Source organism: Brachyistius frenatus, unplaced genomic scaffold (genome assembly GCF_029030835.1).
Source record: "Brachyistius frenatus isolate BFR_SWC_R1_liver_20210118 unplaced genomic scaffold, ASM2903083v1 Contig_366, whole genome shotgun sequence".
In the NCBI taxonomy this organism is placed as follows: Eukaryota; Metazoa; Chordata; class Actinopteri; family Embiotocidae; genus Brachyistius; species Brachyistius frenatus.
The window spans coordinates 151,978-177,500 of NW_027210965.1; the positions used below are offsets into that span (position 1 = coordinate 151,978).

At 45.1% G+C, this 25,523-nt stretch overlaps 1 protein-coding gene across 1 annotated transcript in view; it reads right to left on the minus strand.

The window, feature by feature from the left end:
• Positions 1-7,923: 7,923 nt before the first annotated feature.
• mpped1 (metallophosphoesterase domain containing 1) overlaps positions 7,924-25,523 on the minus strand; it is a 91,403-nt gene continuing 73,803 nt past the window's right edge. Inside the window, exons 5-6 of the mRNA XM_069724232.1 lie at positions 16,721-16,834; positions 7,924-11,339 (exon numbers count right to left, since the gene is read on the minus strand). Of these exons, the coding sequence (XP_069580333.1) occupies positions 11,221-11,339; positions 16,721-16,834 (233 nt within the window). The 3' untranslated portion in view covers positions 7,924-11,220. The remainder of the gene's footprint in view (positions 11,340-16,720; positions 16,835-25,523) is intronic.

Here is a 25,523-nt window from a genome sequence, read left to right on the forward strand (position 1 = left end):
TATCTATCTATCTATCTATCTATCTATCTATTCAATTCAATTCAACTTTATTTATATCGTGCCAAATCACAACTAAACTTTTGAAGGAAGTCTTCCCTTTAATTAATACTTCCATATTAGATCAGATCAACCTATCTATTGTAACCGGCTATGTACAGCAGGCTTTTAAAGTGGCTGTAATTAAACCTTTACTTAAAAAGCCGACTCTTGATCAGCTGTTTTAGGAAACTACAAACCAATTTCCAACCTGACGTTTATTTCTAAAATCCTTGAAAAAGTTGTTGCAAATCAACTTTGTGATCATTTACAAAGGAATGATCTGTTTGAAGATGTTCAGCCTTTAGAGTTCATCATAGCACAGAAACAGCTCTGGTGAAAGTTACTAACGACCTTTTATTAGCCTCAGATAATGGACTCGTCTCTGTACTTGTTCTTCTGGACCTCAGTGCTGCTTTTGATATGATTGATCATACGATCTTATTACAGAGATTAGAAGACGTTACGAGGATTAAAGGAACTGCATTAGACTGGTTCAAATCCTACTTATCAGATAGATTCCAGTTTGTCCATGTCAACAATGAATCTTCCAGACAAACAAGAGTTAGTTATGGAGTTCCACAAGGCTCAGTGTTAGGCCCAATACTTTTTACTTTGTCCATGCTTCCATTAGGAGATGTCATCAGGAAGCACTGCATCAACTTCCATTGTTATGCAGATGACACTCAGCTATATCTTTCTATAAAACCAGATGAAACTAATCAGTTAGTAAAACTTTTTTCTTCCTTAAAGAGGAGTTTTTTTCCCCCTCCTAGCTTATGTGGGAATTGTTGAATTTTTGAATTGTTGGTTTCTCTGTATAATATTGTAAAGTCTTGCTGTAGGGACTTTAATGTGTTAAGTGCCATGAAATAACCTATGTTGTGATTTGGCGCTATATCAATAAAATTGAATTGAATTGAATTGAATTGAATTGAATTGAACACATAGAAACACAAATCAACACAGAAATACACAAAGAAACACACACAGTAACACACGTAGAAACACAAATCAACACACATATACACAGAAATACACGCAGAAACAAATGCAGAAATACACAGAAATACACAGAGAAATACACACAGTAACAAACACAGTAACACATAGAGACACACATCAACACACAGAAACACAGACACTGTCAGGAGTTCCTGTCTTTCTTTGTTTTGGTATGTCATGTGTTCTTGTTAGGTTAGGTTAGGTTAGGTTAGGTAGTTATTTTATTAATCCCCGAGGGGATTTTTTTTTTTTGCTACAGCAGCATACAGGAAGCAATAGATAATAATAGAATAATAGAAAAGCAATCTTGTGTTGGTCTGTGTCTGGAGGGCGTGGCCTCGTCCTCTGCTGCCTCCAGACACCTCCAACTATCACCTGATCAGGTGTGCACAGCTGTCTCTAGTTCCAGTAATCACCACCTGGCAGTATATGAAGCCCGGTCCTTCACTCCACCTGCGTCAGTCCGTCCACTAACCTCACCTGGTACTACTCTGAGGCCCCGTAAGTCAGTTTGCAATTATTTGTAATTCTGGTTCCGACCCTCCTGTCTGTCTTCCGCCTGTCGCAGTTTCTACCAGCGTGCCTGTCGGTGATCCTGTGATCTTGTTGTGATCCTGTGATATTGTGATCTTGTTTTGATCTTGTTGTGATCTTATCTTGTTGTGATCCTGTGATATTGTTGTGATCTTGTTGTGATCTCGTTATCTTGTTGCGTTCCTGTGATCTTGTTGTGATCCTATGATATTGTTGCGATCCTGTGATCTTTTTGTGATGATGTTATCTTGTTGTGATGCTGTGATCTTTTTGTGATCTTGTTATCTTGTTGTGATCTTGTGTTGGACCACGGGCGCCACACCATCGACCTTCCCTGACGTGCTGTATTGTTCCAGGGGAACCATACAATCATCCTGTCGGATAACCTGTTGTCGGGAAATAAATCTTCTTACCTGTAATCCACCTGTTGTCTGTTCTGCACTTGGGTCTACTATCACCACATACCTGGATAGAACGGACTGATCGGACCCAGCAGCCAATACGACAAGCCTCTCTGTGGATCAGCTGCAGAGGACACTCTGCAAGTGGACTCTTGGAGCAACACCACCATCTTCTCCAGGAGCTATTAAGACGCCCAGCGGTCCCTCCAGTCGAAGGTGGCAGACCTTGGTTGGATGATGCAGGACTTCTCCGCCAGCCGTCCTACGGTTCAGCCTCCTTCTCCGGAGTCGGTTCTTCCTTCTCGAGAAGCTTGCATTCCCTCGCCGGAACCCTTCGATGGAGCACGAGTGAAGTGCAGAGGGTTCCTGCTCCAGTGCACTCGGGTGTTCACCCAGCAGCCCCGCACCTACGCATCAGACAGTACCAGAAGGGCCTACATGTTGGACTGGGCCCAGGCCAGGATCACCCGAGAGGAATCAATCACCGCCACTAACTTTGTTCAGGAACTACAGAAGACGTTTGATTGTCCCGATCATGCTGGTGACGCAGCGAGACGTCTGCTCCATCTTCGACATGGTTCCACCTGTGTAGCTGACTTCTTGGTGGATTTCCGGATTCTGGCAGTGGAGTCTGGATGGGATGAAATGGCTCTAAGGAGCGTGTTTCATAACAGTCTCTCAGATTATGTCAACAATGAACTTGCTGTGTGGAATGAGTCTAATTCCCCAGATGAACTGATTTCTCTGGCTATTGGACTTGATAATCGGATAAGAGAGAACCAGAGGAAGAAGACCTACAGTCCAACTCCTCCAACGTTCTCTGCTCCACGCTTCTGGTTCCGTCACGACCAAGTAGCCTGTTTTCTCTTCCTCCCTCATCTCCTCTACTCCGTCCACCTCTCAGGAGGAGCCAATGCAACTAGGGCGGGCCCATCTATCTTCGGAGGCGAGAGAGAGATGTTTTTGGTCCGGAGATTGTTTTTATTGTGGGACGCCCAGAAGTTGCATCCCGTCTTGCCCCTTCCGGCCAAAAGAGGGAGCTCGTCAGTAGCTGTGGGGATACTGACGAGCGGACCAAAGACTTCACACCATCCTCCGTCTCACCTGGTTGTTCCGGCTACCCTGTGTTTATCATCCGGTTCCCTGTCCGTGTTCATAGACTCTGGAGCAGAGCAAAGTTTCCTGGACTCTTCATTCATACAGAAACACAGGATACCGGTTGAGGTCCTGGATCGTCCTCTCCTGGTGAGTGTGCTCGATGGAAGTTCTCTGGCCCGGATCACTCATCGTACCTGTCCCCTGCCTCTGCTCATGTCAGGAAATCACCACCAGGATCTTCAGTTTTACGTTTTTCCCTCACCCAAGACTCCTTTGGTTCTCGGACACCCCTGGCTTGCAGAACATAACCCCCAAATAGACTGGACGGGAGGAAGAATCACAGGTTGGAGCCGCTCCTGTCAACCCCGCTGTCTGCGCTCTGGTCTTCCCCTGGTGGATGCCTCTCCACAAGCTCCAGAATCGACTCCAAACCTCACTACGGTACCTCAGGAGTATTTGGACCTCAAGGAGGTGTTCACTGAGCGTTCTACCCCCCCCCCAGACCTTATGACTGCCCCATCGATCTACTTCCTGGTGCTACGTTTCCCTCCAGCCGTCTATATAACCTTTCCAAACCTGAACGAGCTTCATCCTGAACGTTTCATATCACAACTTCCTCCTGAAGTTGAAACCAGCTGAGGTCCACAGGGCTCTCCAGCAGAGACGGCCCTCCTCTCATCACCGCGGTAACAAACAGACCTGCTTAAACATGAATGTGGAACTCAGATCCACTGAAACACATTCACACACATTGTGTTTATAAATTCTGATTGTCTGAAATAGGAGAATCTCTTCGATCTGTTTAATGTGTGAGGAAACGCATTAACACAAACCGTCTCATTTATAATCTGGTGGTTCGCTGTGATTGGTGAAGGTGAACCAAACAGAAGCTCAGGCAGCTTTCACTCAAACCGTCACAGAAACAGCCGCTCATCACTTCCAATTAGTTCCTACTGGGAGTATCCATGGCAACAAAAAAGATAAATAAGATAAAAGATAAATAATGCAAACATAGCAAAACCCAGAGCTTTAGAGATCTGTTAGTTTCAGAGATGAAAACAGGGTCACACTGTGGACAGAAAACACCTTCCACAACTGGGGGCGGAGCCACAAATTGGGGGCGGAGCCACAGCACGCTCATTTCCAGATCTACATCTACCTGACAAATAATTCTAGCAGCCCTTGTGGAGTAAAACAACCTTACCTGAAACTCATGAAGGGAAACAGTAGATGAGAGAGATGACATTTACATTTTAACATGAACCAGAGTTAATCATGAGTCCGTCTTTATAACCTTTTAAAGACAGTTTAAAGTTGTCATTGTCGACATTATTGATCAAATAAAGAAAATACAGGAATACAAAGTGAAAGAGGGGTTGTCAGGCTCCCCCAGGTGTGTTTAATGTGATGCAGAGTCCACACCTGCTGATTGGTGAACACTCCTTCAGGTGGGATGAATGCAGACCATCGTGAAGGTTTCTAAACTAAGGATGGCCATTTCAAATTTTTTTGAAATATTCGGTTATTAATTGAATATCTGCAATTCGTGTCCTGTCCCTATTCTAAACTTCTGCTGTTGTCATGGTAACTCGCAAGATGCGTCCAATACATGCATCTAAGCTGAGCAGCCTGGCCGACCCGCTGCACCCTGACTCCTACAGAACCGGTCACCTGGCAGCAGACAAGAGCTCGAAACCACAAACCAAATGAAGGAAACTGATGAGAGCTGCAGGGTTCATGTCAATCATACTTTCAATCTGTCTGTCTGTAATAAACAAGTGGAACTTACTGTGTTCAACCTGCTGAGGAGATTTATGGACTCTGATATAAGAAGTGTTTCATTCCTAAACGGACACATGTGGCTCCTTGCTCGGTTTTCTGCCCGCTGGAGTTTGATCACAGAGAGTTTAGTGTGAAATTGGGACACAGGAAATGTTTCCACGGCAACTCTGCAGCCCTCCTCTCTGCTCTGTTTAAGGGCTACTGTATTGTGCTTTTATTGGCTGCAAGTTTAAATTGGGTTACAGTGAGTGAAAGGGGAGGGGGGGATGTGAGGGGGTGGTGATGGGCGACGGCGGGTTGCCAGATTGTGTAAACTCAGCGGGGACCTCCCACCCTCAGGCTCTCGACTATCACCTCCCATGACAGGAACATTGAAGGAGTGTTGTGCAGAGCTGTGTTGGCAGCGAGAGGTGTAACGCAGCGTCGAACAATGACACGCGGCTGGGCCGCCATAAAGACCCCCGCTGGGCCGCTGAGCCGAGCCGAGCTTCAGCAGAGAGGGTGGGTGAGGGCCTAATCTGGCAACCCACGAGCTGCAACCTTCCAAACTGACTTTGGAATCACAAAGACCTGCTTTGTCTGGGCCGAACCACCATCTGCGTGAGCCCGCGGACCCCCTGGTGCTCCGTGCTGGGTGGAGAGTCTGAACATGGCTTCATCTGATCACACCCGGAAAAACACTTTGTTCAGAGGCTCCAGAGACACTAACTCTCCCCTCTCTGTTCTCACTGTTCCTGTGGAGGCAACCCAGAATCCAGACCGGCCGGCTCTCCTCAGGATGGAGGAGAACCTGGAGGTCACTGCACTCCTCCATCAGGTCTTCCTCCATCACCTCCAGCAGGTCTTCCTCATCACTTCCAGCAGGTCTTCCTGCATCACCTCCATCAGGTCATAATCCATCACCTTCAGCAGGTCATCCTCCATCACCTCCATCGGGTCATCCTCCATCACCTCCATCGGGTCATCCTCCATCACCTCCATCAGGTCATCCTTCATCACCTTCAGCAGGTCATCCTCCATCACCTCCATCGGGTCATCCTCCATCACCTCCATCGGGTCATCCTCCATCACCTCCATCAGGTCATCCTTCATCACCTTCAGCAGGTCATCCTCCATCACCTCCATCAGTTGCTGCCTCCTGATATCTGACCACTCCCACAGGCAGGACTTCAGGAAGATGAAGTCTGCTGCAGAACAACTGCAGATCTCCACCTGCTCTGCTGCATCTGGTGTCACTCACCCCGAGATAAACTGCTGCGGTAGGAATTATTGATGTAACCAGGTGAGATCCACCTGTGTCAGGACACTAACATGCACACACACACACACACACACACACACACACACACACACACACACACACACACACACACACACACACACACACATACATACACACACACACTAACTCCATGTTTTCACCTGCAGGTTCAGCCTCAGTCTGTCAGAGGACGAGTTCTTATAACTCAACTCTTATTTTGATGCCAACACCACAGAAAGTATTTGCTACAACAGCTTTCTGTGGGCATTCCTCCTCTCAGGTCTCCAACAGCTACTGACAGTCTTTAATGTCTCTAATATGAATCGGGACAGTCTTTAATGTCTCTAATGTGATTTTGGACACTTTGTAATGTCTCTAATATGAATCTGGACAGTCTTTAATGTCTCTAATGTGACTGTGGACACTTTGTAATGTCTCTAATTTGAATCTGGACAGTCTTTAATGTCTCTAATGTGACTGTGAACACTTTGTAATATCTCTAATATGAATCTGGACAGTCTTTAATGTCGCTAATGTTACTGTGAACACTTTGTAATATCTCTAATATGAATCTGGACAGTCTTTAATATCTCTAATATGAATCTGGACAGTCTTTAATGTCGCTAATGTGACTGTGGACAGTCTTTAATGTCTTTAATATGACTGTGGACAGTCTTTAATGTCTCTAATGTTACTTTGGACACTTTGTAATGTCTCTAATATGAATCTGGACAGTTTTTAATGTCTCTAATGTGACTGTGGACAATTTGTGATGTCTCTAATATGAATCTGGATAGTCTTTAATGTCTCTAATGTGACTGTGGACAGTCTTTAATGTCTTTAATATGACTGTGGACAGTCTTTAATGTCTCTAATGTTACTTTGGACACTTTGTAATGTCTCTAATATGAATCTGGAAAGGACAAACAGTCCTACGAGTTGAAGTGAACTGAGAAACATGAGAACCTACAGATGTACACAGTAACTGTCCTCTGCCTGCTGTCTGACTGTGTGACACTGATTTGTGTCCCGAAGACAATCAGACAAAGTGGCTTTTAACAATGCAGACATTTGTTCTCCCAACGGGACGTGTGAGATGGATGGAGATGAAGATGGAGAGGACGTCTGTCAGTCTTTCAAAGAAAACGCTCGCGTAGCAACATCCTCTGCATCAGTCAGAGAGGAGACGTAGAGACTGAATAGGGAGGAAGAGTAAGGAGGGAGAGTAAGGAGGGAGAGTAGGGAGGGAGAGTAGGGAGGGAGAGTAAGGAGGGAGAGTAGGGAGGAAGAGTAAGGAGGAAGAGTAAGGAGGGAGAGTAAGGAGGGAGTGTAGGGAGGAAGAGGAAGGAGGAAGAGTAAGGAGGGAGAGTAGGGAGGGAGAGTAAGGAGGGAGTGTAGGGAGGAAGAGTAGGGAGGAAGAGTAAGGAGGGAGAGTAGGGAGGGAGTTGCAGGAAGACAGATCTTATGAAAGCCAGTTGTATTAATGTCAAAGTAAAAAGCCTCCATGAATAAATTATCTGGTATCTCAGATTACTAATGTAATTATTTGAAGGTTCTCATTAGAATGTGCAGAGGGGTGGAAGACCTGGGAGACAGAGACGGGAGACAGAGATGGGAGACAGAGACGGAGCGGCGAGGTTCAGCTCCTGGAAATGAACTGTGTGCTTGTTGCTCTATAATTGATACGAGACCTCTGATTGGAACGAAAGGGAAGAATTAATCTAATTCTTCTCCTGGTGGACAAAAAGAGGAGCGCAGAGACAAAAGGAGCAGCGGAGACGGGAATAAGGAAACAGGATCCGCTGGTCACAGAGAACGTTTATTTAATCGGAGAAGAATCTCCAGAAGCAGCAGAATCCTGCAGCTTTTTATGAAACAGAAGAACTTTACATTTTCCTGTTGGGTTCATTTTCTTATTGTAAAGTTAAAAAACAGAAAAGTCCCCAACAACCACACCGGGCTAGAACTAAAGGAACTAAAGGAACCAAAGGAACCAAAGGAACTAAAGGAACTAAAGGAACAAATGAACTGAAGGAACTAAAGGAACAAAGGAACTAAGGAACTAAAGGAATGTACACAAGTTCCTTTGTAATTAAAACCACTAACTCAGGTGTTGTCTGTCCGTCCGTCCGTCTGTCCGTCTGTCTGTCTGTCTGTCTGTCTGTCCGTCGGTGGAACATCTTCATCAGGAAACATCTCATTCTGGAACAGAACTCTTCAGATGCAGATTGTCTGAGGAGCAGAAGTCATTAACTCCTGAACATGCCTCGAGAAAGAAATCAAGAAATACACAGCACATTGTTCATCTGGATAAAACAGGAAACACACAACAGATCTACCGAAGCAGAAGAGCATCAAAGAGAGGACGAGTGAATGAAGGCCATTCCCGGAGAAGAGCACATCAAAGGTTCTTTAAAAGTTCCTTTTCTTCTTTTCTTGGAACATCTTTCATTAAGCTTGTGCTTTAAATGTGGAGGAGAACTCTTTTATTTTCCAGTCTCACACAGACCATCCAGGAGCTACATTTAAATATAACTACTGACCTGACCTCCACTGTCCCCCTTCACTCCTTCATCTCCCTGTGAGCATCCTTCTCTGGCTCCTCTGATTCAACACTAACTAACAGAAGAAGGCTTCTTCTCAAACACGTCCTCACACGCTTTTATTGTGAAACATCCACAGGAAGTGTTCACTTTCATCGACAGTTAACGTCAATAAAAAGCAGTAGTGATTGACTGAGTTGAGGAGTAAAGAGGAGTACAGAGGAGTACAGAGGAGTAAAGAGTAGTACAGAGGAGTAAAGAGGATTAAAGAGGAGTACAGAGGAGTACAGAGGAAAGAGGAGTACAGAGGAGTACAGAGGAGTAAAGAGAAGCGTTCACACGTGGTGTCGGAGCAGACAGATCACAGTGTGACGGAGGTTTTAACACTCAGCACATTGCCTCTCTGAGAACAGCCATATTCACACAACAGAGCAGAGAAAGAAACACTTCTTATTTAAACAGACGACCTGCGTGGAGATGAGAAAGAGTTCAAAATCTCCAGCTGGTTCTGAGCGTTTTCACACAACAGAACAGAACCGCAGTCAGCATTTACAGTAAAGAGAACAAAGAAACGGAACAACCACCAATTTATGGACAAATATTCAACACGTTAGTTTCTCTTAAAAAGCATCGCAACATCTATCAAATCTTCAAGAAAATCTTCATCTTTTTTCTTTACAGAGACAGAAAGATGAGTTACAGGAACGTAGTTTAGTTTAGGAGAAAAGGAGTCTTTGTCTGTCAACAACACCAAGGAGGTCTTTCAAACCAGCACCTGGTCAAACCTGGTCAGAGAGGAGGAGGTGGAGGAGGAGGATGGGGGAGGGGGGTTTTGTCCTCCTCTCAACCAGTGAAAAGGCTCACTGATGCTGTAATGATGTAATGAGGAGCAGTCAACATGTCTGACACCCGATCGTCACACAGCTCAGAGTACAGACCTCCATCTGCACTTACACACTCACTGATCTGTCACACACACACACACACACACACACACACACACACACACACACACACACACACACACACACACACACACACACACACACACACACACACACACAGTTGTGTAAAATGTAAATAAAAACTGAATTTGATGATTTGTAAATCTCATAAACTCATATTTAATTGAAAATAGACCAAAGACAACATATCAGATGTTGAAATGGAGAAAGATATCTGCTCATTTTGAATTTAATGGCAGCAACATGTCTCTAAAAAGCTGAGACAGGTTCAACAAAACACTGGAAAAGTTGTGTAACTCATTGAAGATGGACTGAGGTGAAGTGGAAAACTGTCCTGAGGTCTGATGGATCACAATCTGAGATTCTGTTTGGAAATCATGGACGCTGCATCCTCCAGGTTAAAGAGGAGAGGGACCATCCAGCTTGTTATCAGCTCAGTTCTAAAGCCAGCATCTGTGATGGTACAGGGATGCATTAGTGCACATGGCATGGGTAGCTTGAACATCTGGAAGGAAGCATTAATGCTGAATGATATATTCAGGTTTTGGAGCAACATATGCTGCCATCCAGACAATGTCTCTTTCAGGAAAGGTCTTGTTTATTTCAGCAGAACAACGTCCAACCACATTCTGCACGTATTCCAACAGCATGGTTCTCTAGTAGAAGAGTCCGCTGATAAACTGGCCTCCTGCAGTCCAGACCTGTCAATCATTGAAAACATCTGGAGCATCAGGACATGAACAATACAACAAAGGAGACCCTGAACTGTTGAGCAGCTGAAATCCTCTATCAGGCCAGAATGGGACCACATTTCACTTTCAAAACTCCAGAAACTGCTCTCCTCAGTTCCCAAAGGTTTCCAGAGTGTTGTTAAAAGAAGAGTTGATGCAGCTCAGTGGTGAACATGATCCTGGAACAACTTTATAGAGACGTGTTGCTGCATTAGATTCACAATGAGAAGATATCTTAAAAAACAATAACATTTCTCAGTTTCAACATTTGATACGTTGTCTTTGGTCTATTTTCAAATAAATATGAGTTTACATGATTTACAAATCCTCACATTCTGATTATATTAAAATTTTACACAGCATCCCAATTTAATAAAAAATGGGGTTGCAGAAAGAGAAAGTTGCGTGACGATTGTTCTGCTGAACGTTGTGTTGCTGCCTTGGAGTCGCTCCTTCAGCAGAACAGTCCTCAGATGAGGCATTCAGGTGTCTCTCTGTTGATTTTAGTGCAGAGAACCAATCAGGACGTCTGTCCTGTCTCTCTGAGTCAGATTGTCAGTGCAGGAGGCGTGGACAGAGAACTGTCCTCTGGTCCACATGTCAAAGCGTCCCTGCGCTCGTCCATGTGTCTGCTTTAAACTGAAAGATGAAGAACTGATGGACATAAAATAAGATGAGCAGAGAGGAAGTCCCTCCCTCTGTGGCTCCACAGTCGGACTCTCCAGGTGTGAGCCCAGGTGACGTGTTAAACACACCTCTGGAATATTTACAGAATCCGGTCCGTCCTGCCCTCCGACCTCACCTTCCTCTCCTGACTCCTTTCTCCGGACAACCTGTCAGGGTTTTGGGCTGAGCCTCCTCTAGTCATGTGGTCCTGGGGTTTGGGAGGTCGAAGACGATGGGCGGGTTCATGGGCAGGAAGTTGACGGTGCAGGCGGAGGCGTTGACGAACGTCGTTTTGCCATCTGTCATCATACCGTAACCTGGAAGCAAAAAATGAAAGGTCAACTTCTGCTCATGAAGTGTGTTTTCATTTATATATTTTTTTTTAAATTTGCACGGAAAAACCCTCAAAACACTAAACCAGAACCCCCAACTGATATCAGTCTCCCTCCATGTTTGTCCTGACCAATCATGAACCATTAGTGATGTCATCAACCATCAGTGATGTCATCGTTGGTTTGTGAACGTTATGAATCCTCCAATTCAGATTCTGTCCGTCAACATCTTGTTAGTTCGGAGTGGTTTGGAGCAGGAAGTGAGCTGGGGGAGGAGCCAGCGGTGGATCTGACCGATCTGATTGGAAACCTGACGATACTCTCTGTGACGGCTGGCCAGGTTAGGAGACAGCTGGAGAGACTCCACCAGCGCAAGGCTGCAGGACCTGACGGCATCAGCCCCGTGGTCCTGAAGACCTGCGCCGTCCAGCTGGCTGAGGTCCTACAACACCTCTTCAACCTGAAGCAGGAGGAAGTCCCGGTGCTGTGGAAGACGTCCTGCCTGGTTCCTGTCCCTAAGAAGACGACTCCATCCGGCCTCAACGACTACCGACCGGTTGCCCTCACATCTCGTGATGAAGGTTCTGGAGAGGCTGGTCTTGGCCCACCTCAGACCGCTGGTGAAATCTTCTCTGGACCCTCTGCAATTTGCATACCAGCCTCGTGTGGGAGTGGACGACGCCATCATCTACCTGCTACAATGAGCTCAGTCTCACCTGGATGGAACCGGTGACTCTGTGAGAATCACTTTCTTTGATTTCTCCAGTGCATTTAACACCATCCAACCACTGCTGCTGAGTGAGAAGCTGCGGGTGGTGGGGGTGGATGCGCCCACCGTCTCCTGGATCACTGACTACCTGACAGACAGACCACAGTTTGTCCGTCTGGGCAGTGTGCTGTCTGATACGGTGGTCAGTGGTACTGGAGCTCCTCAGGGAACTGTTCTGTCTCCTTCCTGTTCACCTTCTACACCACTGACTTCCAGAACAACTCAGAGTCAAGACATCTGCAGAAGTTCTCTGATGACTCTGCAGTGGACGGTGTATAAGGGATGGACGGGAGGAGGAGTCAGTGGTCGGTGTATAAGGGATGGACGGGAGGAGAAGTCAGTGGATAGTGTATAAGGGATGGACGGGAGGAGGAGTCAGTGGACGGTGTATAAGGGATGGACGGGAGGAGGAGTCAGTGGTAGGGTGTATAAGGGACGGATGGGAGGAGGAGTCAGTGGTAGGGTGTATAAGGGATGGACGGGAGGAGGAGTCAGTGGTCGGTGTATAAGGGATGGACGGGAGGAGGAGTCAGTGGTCGGTGTATAAGGGATGGACGGGAGGAGGAGTACAGGGCAGTAGAGGAGGACTTTGTGGAGTGGGCGGGAAGAAATCACCTCCTCCTGAACGTGGCCAAGACCAGAGAGATGGTGGTCGACTTCAGGAGGAAGACGACGGCTCCACAACCGCTGAGAGTTCTGGGAGAGGAGGTGGACATGGTGGAGGAGTACAAGTACCTGGTGTCTCCATGACAACAGACTGAACTGGAAGACCAACATCAACGCTGTCTACAAGAAGGGGATGAGTCGACTCTTTTTCTTGAGGAAACTTCGATCCTTCAATGTGTGCAGCGAGATGTTGGAGATGTTCTACCATCTGTTGTGGCCAGTGAACTGTACTTCGCTGTGGTCTGCTGGGGGAGCAGCATTGGAGCCGGTGACACCAACAGACTTAACAAACTGGTTAAGAAGGCCGGCTCCATCATTGGCTGCAATCTGGACAGCCTGGAAAAGGTGGTGGAGAGGAGGATGCTGAGGAAACTATTATCCATATTGGATAATCCTGACCACCCTCTCCACCTGCTGCAGGGACAGAGGAGGACATTCTCCAAAAGACTCCTCCAGCTGCTGTCACAAGGACAGATACAGGAGATCATTCCAGATACAGGAGATCATTCCAGATACAGGAGATCATTCCAGATACAGGAGATCATTCCTGCCGACCGCAATTAGACTGCACAATAACTCACCTCTGGCAAAATCCATCACACAACAATAACACTGTTGTCTGTTTTTCTTGGTTGTTTAAATATATTAAAAAAATAAAAAAATAAAATAAACAACTTTGCACTATTGTTTTTAGTTAGTTTTAGTTTAATTTAATTATTTTATTTTATTCTATTTATTGTATATACTGTGCATTTTTATATTTAATATTTTACTGTTGTTTTATGGCTTCCTGCACCTATAATGCTTCTGTAGCGAAAAAGGTTCCGCTTTTGGGAAAAATAAAGTATCTATCTATCTATCTATCTATCTATCTATCTATCTATCTATCTATCTATCTATCTATCTATCTATCTATCTATCTATCTATCTATCTATCTATCTATCTATCTATCTATCTATCTATCTATCACGTCCCGCCCACCGATAGCTGTAACCTGACTTCACCACAGGCCTGTCAATCAAACAGACACGCCCCCAAAAACAGGTCTTCTTGAATCTTCTTTTCTAATGAATGAGGGATTATTTTCAGATGGACCTCCAGAAAACTAATAAGAAGGAGTGACTTTAGCTAACAACACCGAGATAACTGATGGACACATTTTATTCACTTTGGATTTGATGAGAGAAGTTGAATGGGAGTCTATGGAGCCGGAGGCTTTTTGGAGCCGACCTCTGGTGGCACTCGCTGGTATTGCAGCTGAAGACACTTCTGGATCAGAACCATTTTACAGACCTGAAGCTACGAACTCTTTTATATCCAGTCTGTAGTTTTATATCCAGTCTGTGGTTTTATATCCAGTCTGTAGTTTTATATCCAGTCTGTGTTTTATATCCAGTCTGTAGTTTTATATTCAGTCTGTAGTTTTATATCCTGTCTGTGGTTTTGTATGCAGTCTGTGTTTTATATCCAGTCTGTAGTTTTATATCCAGTCTGTAGTTTTATATTCAGTCTGTAGCTTTATATCCAGTCTGTAGTTTTGTATGCAGTCTGTGGTCCACTAATATCATTCATATAATATATGTAGTAAAAACTATAAATCTGATTCTGAACACGATGTTTCACACACCGGCACACAGAAGATTTCTACAATCTGCCCAGTTTAGATTAGTCAGACATTCAGGATGTTACCACATGTGGAAGATGGTCAGTCTGTCCGTCTGTTCTCAGTTATGGCCTCACATTTACAACAAAGGGATGGATGTGAGGTCAATGTGACCTTTGACCACCAAAATCCTCGTTTGTGAACGTGAACGTTTGTGGGTTCTCCAGGTATCTTGTCCCAACAGATGAACACTGAACACTTACTGCCTCCATCTGTTACTGTTTATCTGAATTAACTGTGGAATTCTAGTCTTTAAAATTTTGACAGTTAAAAAAAGTTTCATCATTTACCGACCATGAAGAAACCCTACAAAGGAAGCAACGTTATTTGTCATGCTGTCATATTTGATCATGATATCAAATATTATAACTCTAACTGAGAAAACATGAGGATGTTTGTAACATGATGACAGGAGGAGACTTTGTTGACTTCTGAACTCCTGCAGAGGGAGGCGACAACTGAACAAATATTCATTAAAGAGCACATCGTCACGTCCGTAGACCTACACAGGTCTGCAACGGTTAAATGATTATTGCTGTGAACTGATTCCAAACTGCAGCTTGTTAATGGTTTAACTTGTTTAATCATTTATTTAATCACCTGAGAACGGAGCTGCTCTGATGCATTAAAATTACATATTAAAGCAGGAGGATAATAAAACAGGCAAAACTGAGGCTGCAGGCAGATTGAACATTTACTGCTGAACATTTGGAGACCTTCTATATTTTACATTTTCTATTTACAGGATCGCATTAAATTAAAGCAAACGCCTCAATGTTTTCTGTTCTAGTGAAGTTGAACTGTTTCACCCAGAAAGAACAGACAGAAATCAAAGAAAATATCCCAGTTAGATGGAGGACAGAAGAAGGACAGTGGACGGTTTGACTGACGGTGGACAGTTTGATTGACAGATGACTGCAGGAAGAACAGCGGTTGTGGTGCAGAAGATGAGGAGGACAAACAAAGAGGAAATGTTACAGAGAACATCCACCAGCACTGATCATCTCTCGGTGTGTGAAGAGTGGGACTCTCACACTAACACAGTTAAATATCTGTGTTCAGAAGACACGGCAGATGTAGAAGTGGTTCATTTAGTGGAGCATCTCTCAGAAAAGACCCTCCTTCTGCTCTGTCAGTGGTTTTCTAAGTGGAGGTCTCAGTGTCTCCATCTCCTGGATCAGAGCTCTGCTCGTCTCTGCTGGTCCACTCCATCCAGAACGATGATTGTGACTCTTTGGATCTGAGTCCTGGCATTAATGAAGAGAGTTGCTGCAGCCTCATTCTCCTCCCCTCACATCTGATCTAATTTCTAATCCGGTCCCTCTGACGGGGGACGGCGGCTCCAGGGCTCCCGGAGCTGACCTGATAACCCCGAAAAATGCAGCTGTGAGCCGGGGGAGCCGGCCTCTGTGCCCTCACTGGCCTGGATGAAATGCTGATGGGGATGTGGCACTTTAATCTGTTCTTTAAGGTGGATGTACAGTGTCTCCGGTCCTCTGAGGTCACAGTCAGAGTATTAAAGTCAGAAGAGATGGTGTGACGTGAAGTCTGGATGATTCTCTCTGAACAGCCAGCTCACATGTTAAAGTGTGAAGATGCAGCAGGCGAATGTGTGTCAGAGTCACACAAACAGCTTCATTCACTTTAACATTAGATAAGATTTTTCAGTTTTCAGCTCTTTAACCATCCTGTTGTCCTTGGGTCAAAATGACCCGCAGCTGTGTTCAACCAAGTTCTATTTTATTTTCATATTTTTTGGGATCATTGGTGACAAAGAGGCTGTGAGGGTTACTTTAAAGAATGATGACCAATGATCCCAAAAAATATTTAAAAAAAATATAGAAATAAAATAGAACTTGGTTGAACACAGCTGCGGGTCATTTTGACCCAAGGACAACACGAGGGTTAAGATTTAAGACAGAGAAATAAAAACTGTGGTAGTTGATGTAGATCTCCATCTGCAGCTCGGAGTAGAAGAAGAGTTCACCACAGCTGAGTGTGATAAAGAGTTTTTAGATTTAAAACCTCTGAAGTGGAACAGAAACATGAAACTATGTAAATAAACCTGAACATTGTTCTGATTAAATTTCTGAGAATTAAAATGAAATATTGTTGACTGAGTTCACTGTTACAGAATCTGAACACACATTTGTGCATAAATCTGAAATGCAGAAGATTGTTTGAGACAGCTCAGAGATGACAGAAAGTACAACTGATGACATGTTGATGGGTGGTCACATGACCTCCTCCTGGCCACCTGTGCATACCTTCATGGATGTGTCCAAACACGTGTAGTTTGGGCTGCACTCTCCTCTGGACCGTGTTCAGCAGCTCCATGCAACCGACACGCTGCATCTTCTTGGGGACCCAGTCCAGGAAACCTGAGCACAGGAACACGCAGTCAGACACGCCAAACACACGTGAAGTGCTGCAGCAACGTAATGAAGGAGTAAACAAGTAAACTTGGCACAAGTTCTACACATGTTTGTTTATATGGATCACATCTCTGTTGTTATTATATTAACCGTAGTTTTTGTCCAACATCGAGAGGAGACAACACGCTGCAAAGATAGACATTTAAAGAGAGTTAAAGAGAGTTAAAGACCATTAAAGAGAGTTACAGATCATTAAAGAGAGTTAAAGATAGTTAAATACAATTAAATAGAGTTAAAGATAGTTAAAGACCATTAAAGAGAGTTAAATACAATTAAATAGAGTTAAAGATAGTTAAAGACCATTAAAGAGAGCTAAAGACCATTAAAGAGAGCTAAAGAGAGATAAAAAAAAAAACCCATTAAAGACAGTTAAATAGAGTTAAAGATAGTTAAATACGATTAAATAGAGTTAAAGATAGTTAAATACCATTAAAGAGAGTTAAATACCATTAAAGAGCGCTAAAGAGAGCTAAAAAAACATTAAAGACAGTTAAATAGAGTTAAAGATAGTTAAATACAATTAAATAGAGTTAAAGACGATTAAAGAGAGTTACAAAGAGTTAAATACTATTAAAGAGAGGTAGAGAGAGTTACATACTATTAAAGAGAGGTAAATAGAGTTAAATACGATTAAAGATAGTTAAAGACCATTGAAGAGAGTTAAAGACGATTAAAGAGAGTTAAAGATAGTTAAATACCATTAAAGAGAGTTAAATAGAGTTGAATACCATTAAAGAGAGTTAAAGCTGATTAAAGAGAGTTAAATATAGTTAAAGATAGTTAAATACCATTAAAGAGAGTTAAATAGAGTTGAATACAATTAAAGAGAGTTGAATACCATTAATGAGAGTTGAATACCATTAAATAGAGTTAAAGAAGATTAAAGATAGTTAAAGAGAGTTAAAGATAGTTAAATACCATTAAAGAGAGTTGAATACCATTAAATAGAGTTAAAAAAGATTAAAGATAGTTAAAGAGAGTTAAAGATAGTTAAATACCATTAAAGAGAGTTGAATACCATTAAAGAGAGTTAAAGATGATTAAAGAGAGTTAAATATAGTTAAAGAGAGTTAAGTAACATTAAATATAGTTAAAGGCGATTAAAGAGAGTTAAAGACGATTAAAGAGAGTTAAAGACCATTAAAGAGAGTTAAAGAGAGTTAAAGATGGTTAAAGCGGTGCAGAAGAAGAAGGACGGGACGACTTCATTCTCAGAACATCATCTGAACGATAACGTAGAAACATGGTGGAAGTAATACGTGTGTTTCCTGTGTTACTTTAACGAGGATCACAGTTTGAATCACACTCCACAATAAAATGTGAGATGTCGGTCTATGTCCAGGTGTGTTCAAGGTGAGTCGTTCCTTTAACAAAGGTGAAGTGTCCCATCACATTACAGGACTCTTATATTCCTCCACCTGCAGCTGAGATGTAAAGTTATGCTTCTGAACTTTTCCTCCATCAGTCAGAAAGAAGAAGTGAAACTGGTTGGATCCTCCCGTCTCTGCAGACCCGTCCTGTTCGGACCTGTCAGTACATCATCCACCAGGCTGTTGGATGGTGGTGCTGTTTTCATGGCTGAATGAAGGTTATGTATTTCATCTCCCATCAAACGGCGATACATCACGTTTTAGAACGAAGCTCATTCTCTCCTCTCATGCTGCTCATTTTAATGCAAACTGCACATCGCAGCACAAAAAGAGAGTCGTAGAAAAAAAAGATCAATCAAAGCCACACACAGACGCACACTTCACAGTATGTGTGACAAGGATGGAGCGGGGAGTGGGTATGATTTAGTAGCTGCTCGGTGAGGAGGGATGCTGCTGATGCTGAGTCAATAAAAGCATCAAGTTAGAGGAATAAATGAGTGAGGAGATGCTGCCTCCGTCTTCCTGCCTGCTGTCGCTCTGCTCAGACAGCAATAAGAAAGCAAACACAACAGAAAAGGAGCAGGAGAACAGATGAGGAGGGAAAGAGGAGGACAGAGTGACGGTCGAAGAGCTCATCCGTTATCAAAGGAGGAGCTCACCGAGTGAAACAAAGGAAACTCTGATCAAAAGTTGTTTTTTAAACCACAGAACAGTTTAAACGTGTCGGTCAGCTGAGGACAGGTTGGTGCCGTTCACCACCAACTGTCCAATGGATGCTCCATCCGCTTGACCTGAAGGTGGAGCAGGAGCAGAGGGTCAGAAAGTCTCTGTATTGTTCCTCTGGAGACCCTGAATGTCCACATCAGAAAGATCTGATGAGGTTAACTGATGCTGAGAAACAGAAGAGCTTTAGATTAAACTACATCATAAATCTATGATCTGAAGATATGAGAGAGGCTGTTCATCATCTTCAGGATGTAAGTCAATGACAGCCCAGTGCATTGTGGGACTGCAGGTAGGACCGCCCTGAGAGCTCCTGACAGAGGTAGGTAGGTAGGTAGGTAGGTATATACTTTATTAATCCCCGAGGGGAAATTTTTTCGCCACAACAGCATACATACAGGAGCAATAATAGAAACAATAGAATAAAATAATAATAGAATAGAATAATATAATAGAAAAGCAATAAAATAAAAAATATAAAATATAAAATGCACAGTACATACAGTATATATACAGTACATTAAATATCTATATATATTATATACAACAAACCAATAAACACAGTCTATATATATATATATATATATACATACGGTACAGTATATATCTATATATATAATATACATATAATATATAAGCAAGAAACCAAGAAACACAGTCAACAGTGTTATTGTACTGTGATGGATTTTGCCAGAGGTGAGTTATTGTAAAGTCTTATGGCAGTGGGCAGGAATGATCTCCTGTATCTGTCCTTGTGACAGCGGAGCTGGAGGAATCTGTTAGAGAAAGTGCTCCGCTGTCCCTGCAGCAGGTGGTTGAGAGGGTGGACAGGATTATCCAAGATGGACAATAGTTTGATCAGCGTCCTCCTCTCCACCACCTTTTCCAGACTATCTAGTTTGTAGCCGATGATGGAGCCGGCCTTCTTAACCAGCTTGTTGAGTTTGTTGGTGTCACCGGCTCCAATGCTGCTCCCCCAGCAGACCCCAGCGAAGTACAAAGCACTGGCCACAACAGACTGGTAGAACATCTCCAACATCATGGTGCACACATTGAAGGATCGAAGTTTCCTCAGAAAAAAGAGTCGACTCATCACCTTCTTGTAGACAGCATTGATGTTGGTCTTCCATTTCAGTCTGTTGTCGATGGACACACCCAGGTACTTGTACTCCTCCACCATGTCCACCTCCTCTCCCAGAACTCTCAGCGGTTGTGGAGCCGTCGCCTTCCTCCTGAAGTCGACCACCATCTCTCTGGTCTTGGCCACGTTCAGGAGCAGGTGATTCCTTCCCGCCCACTCCACAAAGTCCTCCACTACTGCCCTGTACTCCTCCTCCCGTCCATCCCTTATACACCGACCACTGCAGAGTCATCAGAGAACTTCTGCAGATGTCTTGACTCTGAGTTGTACTGGAAGTCAGTTGTGTATAAGGTGAACAGAAAGGGAGACAGAACAGTTCCCTGAGGAGCTCCAGTACCACTGACCACCGTATCAGACAGCACACTGCCCAGACGGACAAACTGTGGTCTGCCTGTCAGGTAGTCAGTGATCCAGGAGACGGTGGGCGCATCCACCTCCACCACCCGCAGCTTCTCACTCAGCAGCAGTGGTTGGATGGTGTTGAATGCACTGGAGAAATCAAAGAAAGTGATTCTCACAGAGTCACCGGTTCCATCCAGGTGAGACTGAGCTCGTTGCAGCAGGTAGATGATGGCGTCGTCCACTCCCACATGAGGCTGGTACGCAAATTGCAGAGGGTCCAGTGAAGATTTCACCAGCGGCCTGAGGTGGGCCAAGACCAGCCTCTCCAGCACCTTCATCACATGAGATGTGAGGGCAACCGGACGGTAGTCGTTGAGGCCAGATGGAGTCTTCTTCTTGGGGACAGGAACCAGGCAGGACGTCTTCCACAGCACCGGGACCTCCTCCTGCTTCAGGCTCAGGTTGAAGAGGTGTTGTAGGACCTCAGCCAGCTGGACGGCGCAGGTCTTCAGGACCACGGGGCTGATGCCGTCAGGTCCTGCAGCCTTGCGCTGGTGGATTCTCTCCAGCTGTCTCCTAACCTGGCCAGTCGTCACAGAGAGGGGGGTGAGGGGTGAGGGGGGATAGATGGAGGAAGAGCCCTGTGAGATTGAGAGCTCTACGCAGTTCACCAGGGGGCGCAGAGGGGAGAGGGGGGGAGGCAGCAGAGGTGTTTTGGAGGTGTGAGGTGTGGAGGAGACAGATGAGGGCGGTGAACTAAACCTGTTGAAGAAACAGTTTAGTTCATTTGACCTCTCCAGGGAGCCCCCTGGTTGTTCATCTCCAGGTTCCCCCTGGTTGTTCCTCTCCAGGTTCCCCTTGGTTGTTCCTCTCCAGGTTCCCCCTGGTTGTTCCTCTCCAGGTTCCCCCTGGTTGTTCCTCTCCAGGGAGCCCCCTGGTTGTCTCTCTCTCCCCTTGAACCCAGTAATCTCCTTCATACTGGTCCACACCTCCCTCACGTTGTTCTGCTGGAGTTTGGCCTCCAGCTTTCTCCTGTAGGAGTCCTTGCACTCCCTCATCTTCTCCTTCAGGTGGCGCTGCACTCTCCTGAGCTCCTCCCTGTCCCCAGACCTGAAGGCTGCTTTCTTCTGATTAAGAAGAACTTTCAGGTCACTGGTGATCCATGGTTTATTGTTGGGGAAGCATTTTACAGTCCTGGATGGTACGGTGGTGTGTTCACAGAATTTGATGTATTTTGTGAAACAGTCCGTCATGCTGTTGATGTCCTCCCCATGTGGTCCAAACAGCGCATTCCAGTCCGTGGACCCAAAGCAGTCCTGCAGGGCATCTTTAGCCTCCTGTGTCCACCTCCTCACAGTCCTGGTGGACACAGGCTGCCTCTGCACCAGGGGGACATACCTGGGAGTCAGCAGGACCAGGTTGTGGTCTGATCTACCAAGGGGGGGAAGGGCAGTAGTACTGTATGCATCCATGGCATTAGCATACAGTAAGTCCAGAGTTTTATTGTTCCTTGTGGGGCAGTTCACATACTGGTGCAAAGTTGGCAGTACTTTATCCAGACTGGTGTGGTTGAAGTCTCCAGTAACTGCCAAAAATGCACCGGGATGCTTAGTCTGTAGTTTAGCCACCATGGAGTGAATGGTGTCCACTGCTGCCTCTGCGTCGGCTGATGGAGGAATGTAAACAACGATAACAATGGCGGACGTGAACTCCCTCGGTAAATAGTAAGGGCGCATCCCCACGGCTAGCAGTTCAATGTCCGGGCTACAGAAACGTTCCTTCACACACACGTGGTCGGGATTGCACCACCTCTCGTTCACATAGACTGCAATCCCTCCACCTTTCTTCTTGCCGCTCTGAACAACGTCTCCGTCCCCCCGAACAGTCCTGAAGCCGGGTACGGCCGCGCTGTGGTCCGGGAAATGTGAGTGCAGCCATGTCTCGGTGAAACACATGATGCTGCACTCCCGGTACTCTCTCTGGGTCTTTACCAGCGCGCCGAGCTCGTCTGTCTTGTTGGCCAACGACCTCACGTTCCCCATTAAGATCTCCGGTACCGCTGGCTTGTATTTCCTCCTTTCCGCCTTTAGCTTAGCTCCAGCTCTGCAACCCCGCCGTCTTCTCCGAAGTTCAACGGGGATCTCAGGCCTCGCTCCGGGCAGCAGCAGTCGAGGGCTACTTAGCACGATCAGCTGATCACGCGAGTATACAATAACAGAGCCCCCAGCCAGAAACGTGGAAAAATTACGGTCCATTACGGTCCGTTAACTGAACACGAGAGAAAGAAAAAAACAAAAACAACTCCGAAGAGAGAAGAAAGGTTTAAAATACTAATAACAAGGGGAGGGGAGCTGCTGCGACAGGCTGCCGCTAGCGCGGCGCCATCTTGCTTATCTAGGGCAGGAACACATTCAGTGAATCACATGTTGAGACACACATGCCTTCAACACATTGATATTTTTATCCAGGACAGATCTGGGTCCAGGTGCAGGTGCAGGTGTAATCCGGGTCCGGGTCTGGAGGAGGACTGAGACCAGATGTCCTCTCTCTGATGTGGAACCTGCTTCATGTTCAGGGGAAGACACCCAGAAATCCCTGCTGTTCTAACACGGAGAACATTTCCTCCTCGGTCTGCTCTCAGGTCTTCAGACAGTTTTATAATCAACATCATAAATCACATAATCTGAAACATAAAGCAGGAGGAGTTTCGTGTCTTGTCCATCACTGTCCAGCTGCAGACACCAAGATAACATCCATCTACTCCTGAAGACCTGCGCCGCCCAGCTGGCTGAGGTCCTACAACACCTCTTCAATCTGAGCCTGAAGCAGGAGGAGGTCCCGGTGCTGTGGAAGACGTCCTGCCTGGTTCCTGTCCCCAAGAAGAAGACTCCATCTGGCCTCAACGACTACCGACCGGTTCCCCACACATCTCATGTGATGAAGGTGCTGGAGAGGCTGGTCTTGGCCCACCTCAGACCGCTGGTGAAATCTTCTCTGGACCATCTGCAATTTGCGTACCAGCCTCGTGTGGGAGTGGACGACGCCATCATCTACCTGCTGCAAAGAGCTCAGTCTCACCTGGATGGAACCGGTGACTCTGTGAGAATCACTTTCTTTGATTTCTCTAGTGCATTCAACACCATCCAACCACTGCTGCTGAGTGAGAAGCTGCGGGTGGTGGGGGTGGATGCGCCCACCGTCTCCTGAATCAATGACTACCTGACAGGCAGACCACAGTTTGTCCGTCTGGGCAGTGTGCTGTCTGATACGGTGGTCAGTGGTACTGGAGCTCCTCAGGGAACTGTTCTGTCTCCCTTTCTGTTCACCTTCTACACCACTGACTTCCAGTACAACTCAGAGTCAAGACATCTGCAGAAGTTCTCTGATGACTCTGCAGTGGTAGGATGTATAAGGGATGGACGGGAGGATGAGTACAGGGCAGTAGTGGAGGACTTTGTGGAGTGGGCGGGAAGGAATCACCTGCTCCTGAACGTGGCCAAGACCAGAGAGATGGTGGTCGACTTCAGGAGGAAGGCGACGGCTCCACAACCGCTGAGAGTTCTGGGAGAGGAGGTGGACATGGTAGAGGAGTACAAGTACCTGGGTGTGTCCATCGACAACAGACTGAAATGGAAGACCAACATCAATGCTGTCTACAAGAAGGTGATGAGTCGACTCTTTTTTCTGAGGAAACTTCGATCCTTCAATGTGTGCAGCATGATGCTGGAGATGTTTTACCAGTCTGTTGTGGCCAGTGCTTTGTACTTCGCTGGGGTCTGCTGGGGGAGCAGCATTGGAGCCGGTGACACCAACAAACTCAACAAGCTGGTTAAGAAGGCCGGCTCCATCATCGGCTACAAACTAGATAGTCTGGAAAAGGTGGTGGAGAGGAGGACGCTGAACAAACTATTGTCCATCTTGGATAATCCTGTCCACCCTCTCAACCACCTGCTGCAGGGACAGCGGAGCACTTTCTCTAACAGATTCCTCCAGCTCCGCTGTCACAAGGACAGATACAGGAGATCATTCCTGCCCACTGCCATAAGACTTTACAATAACTCACCTCTGGCAAAATCCATCACAGTACAAAAACACTGTTGACTGTGTTTCTTGGTTGCTTGTATATTATATGTATATTATATATATAGATATATACTGTACCGTATGTATATATATACATATATATATGTTGACTGTGTTTATTGGTTTGTTGTATATAATATATATAGATATTTAATGTACTGTATATATACTGTATGTACTGTGCATTTTATATTTTATATTTATATTTTTTATTTTATTGCTTTTCTATTATATTATTCTATTCTATTATTATTTTATTCTATTGTTTCTATTATTGCTCCTGTATGTATGCTGCCGTGGCGAAAAAAATTCCCCTCGGGGATTAATAAAGTATATACCTACCTACCTATCTACCTACCATCTACGTTTGAACAGTCGGGATCAGTGTGAACGCCCACTGACCAAAGGTGTATGGTCATGTGACCTGAGAGAAGAGGCCGTCCCCCTGTTCACCTGATAGAACCTGAACCTCAGAGAGAGGGTGAACAGACTCCAGAGAGCTCAGTGAATCAGTATTCATCCTCTAAATGTGTCTACCTGTAAAAACACTCTGAGACTCAGTGAGGTTGAAGTTAAAACAGAGTCTCAGTGAGGTTGAAGTTAAAACAGACTCAGTGAGGTTGAAGTTAAAACAGTCTCAGTGAGGTTGAAGTTAAAACAGAGACAGTGAGGTTGAAGTTAAAACAGTCTCAGTGAGGTTGAAGTTAAAACAGACTCAGTGAGGTTGAAGTTAAAACAGAGTCTCAGTGAGGTTGAAGTTAAAACAGTCTCAGTGAGGTTGAAGTTAAAACAGAGACAGTGAGGTTGAAGTTAAAACAGTCTCAGTGAGGTTGAAGTTAAAACAGACTCAGTGAGGTTGAAGTTAAAACAGAGACTCAGTGAGGTTGAAGTTAAAACAGTCTCAGTGAGGTTGAAGTTAAAACAGACTCAGTGAGGTTGAAGTTAAAACAGAGTCTCAGTGAGGTTGAAGTTAAAA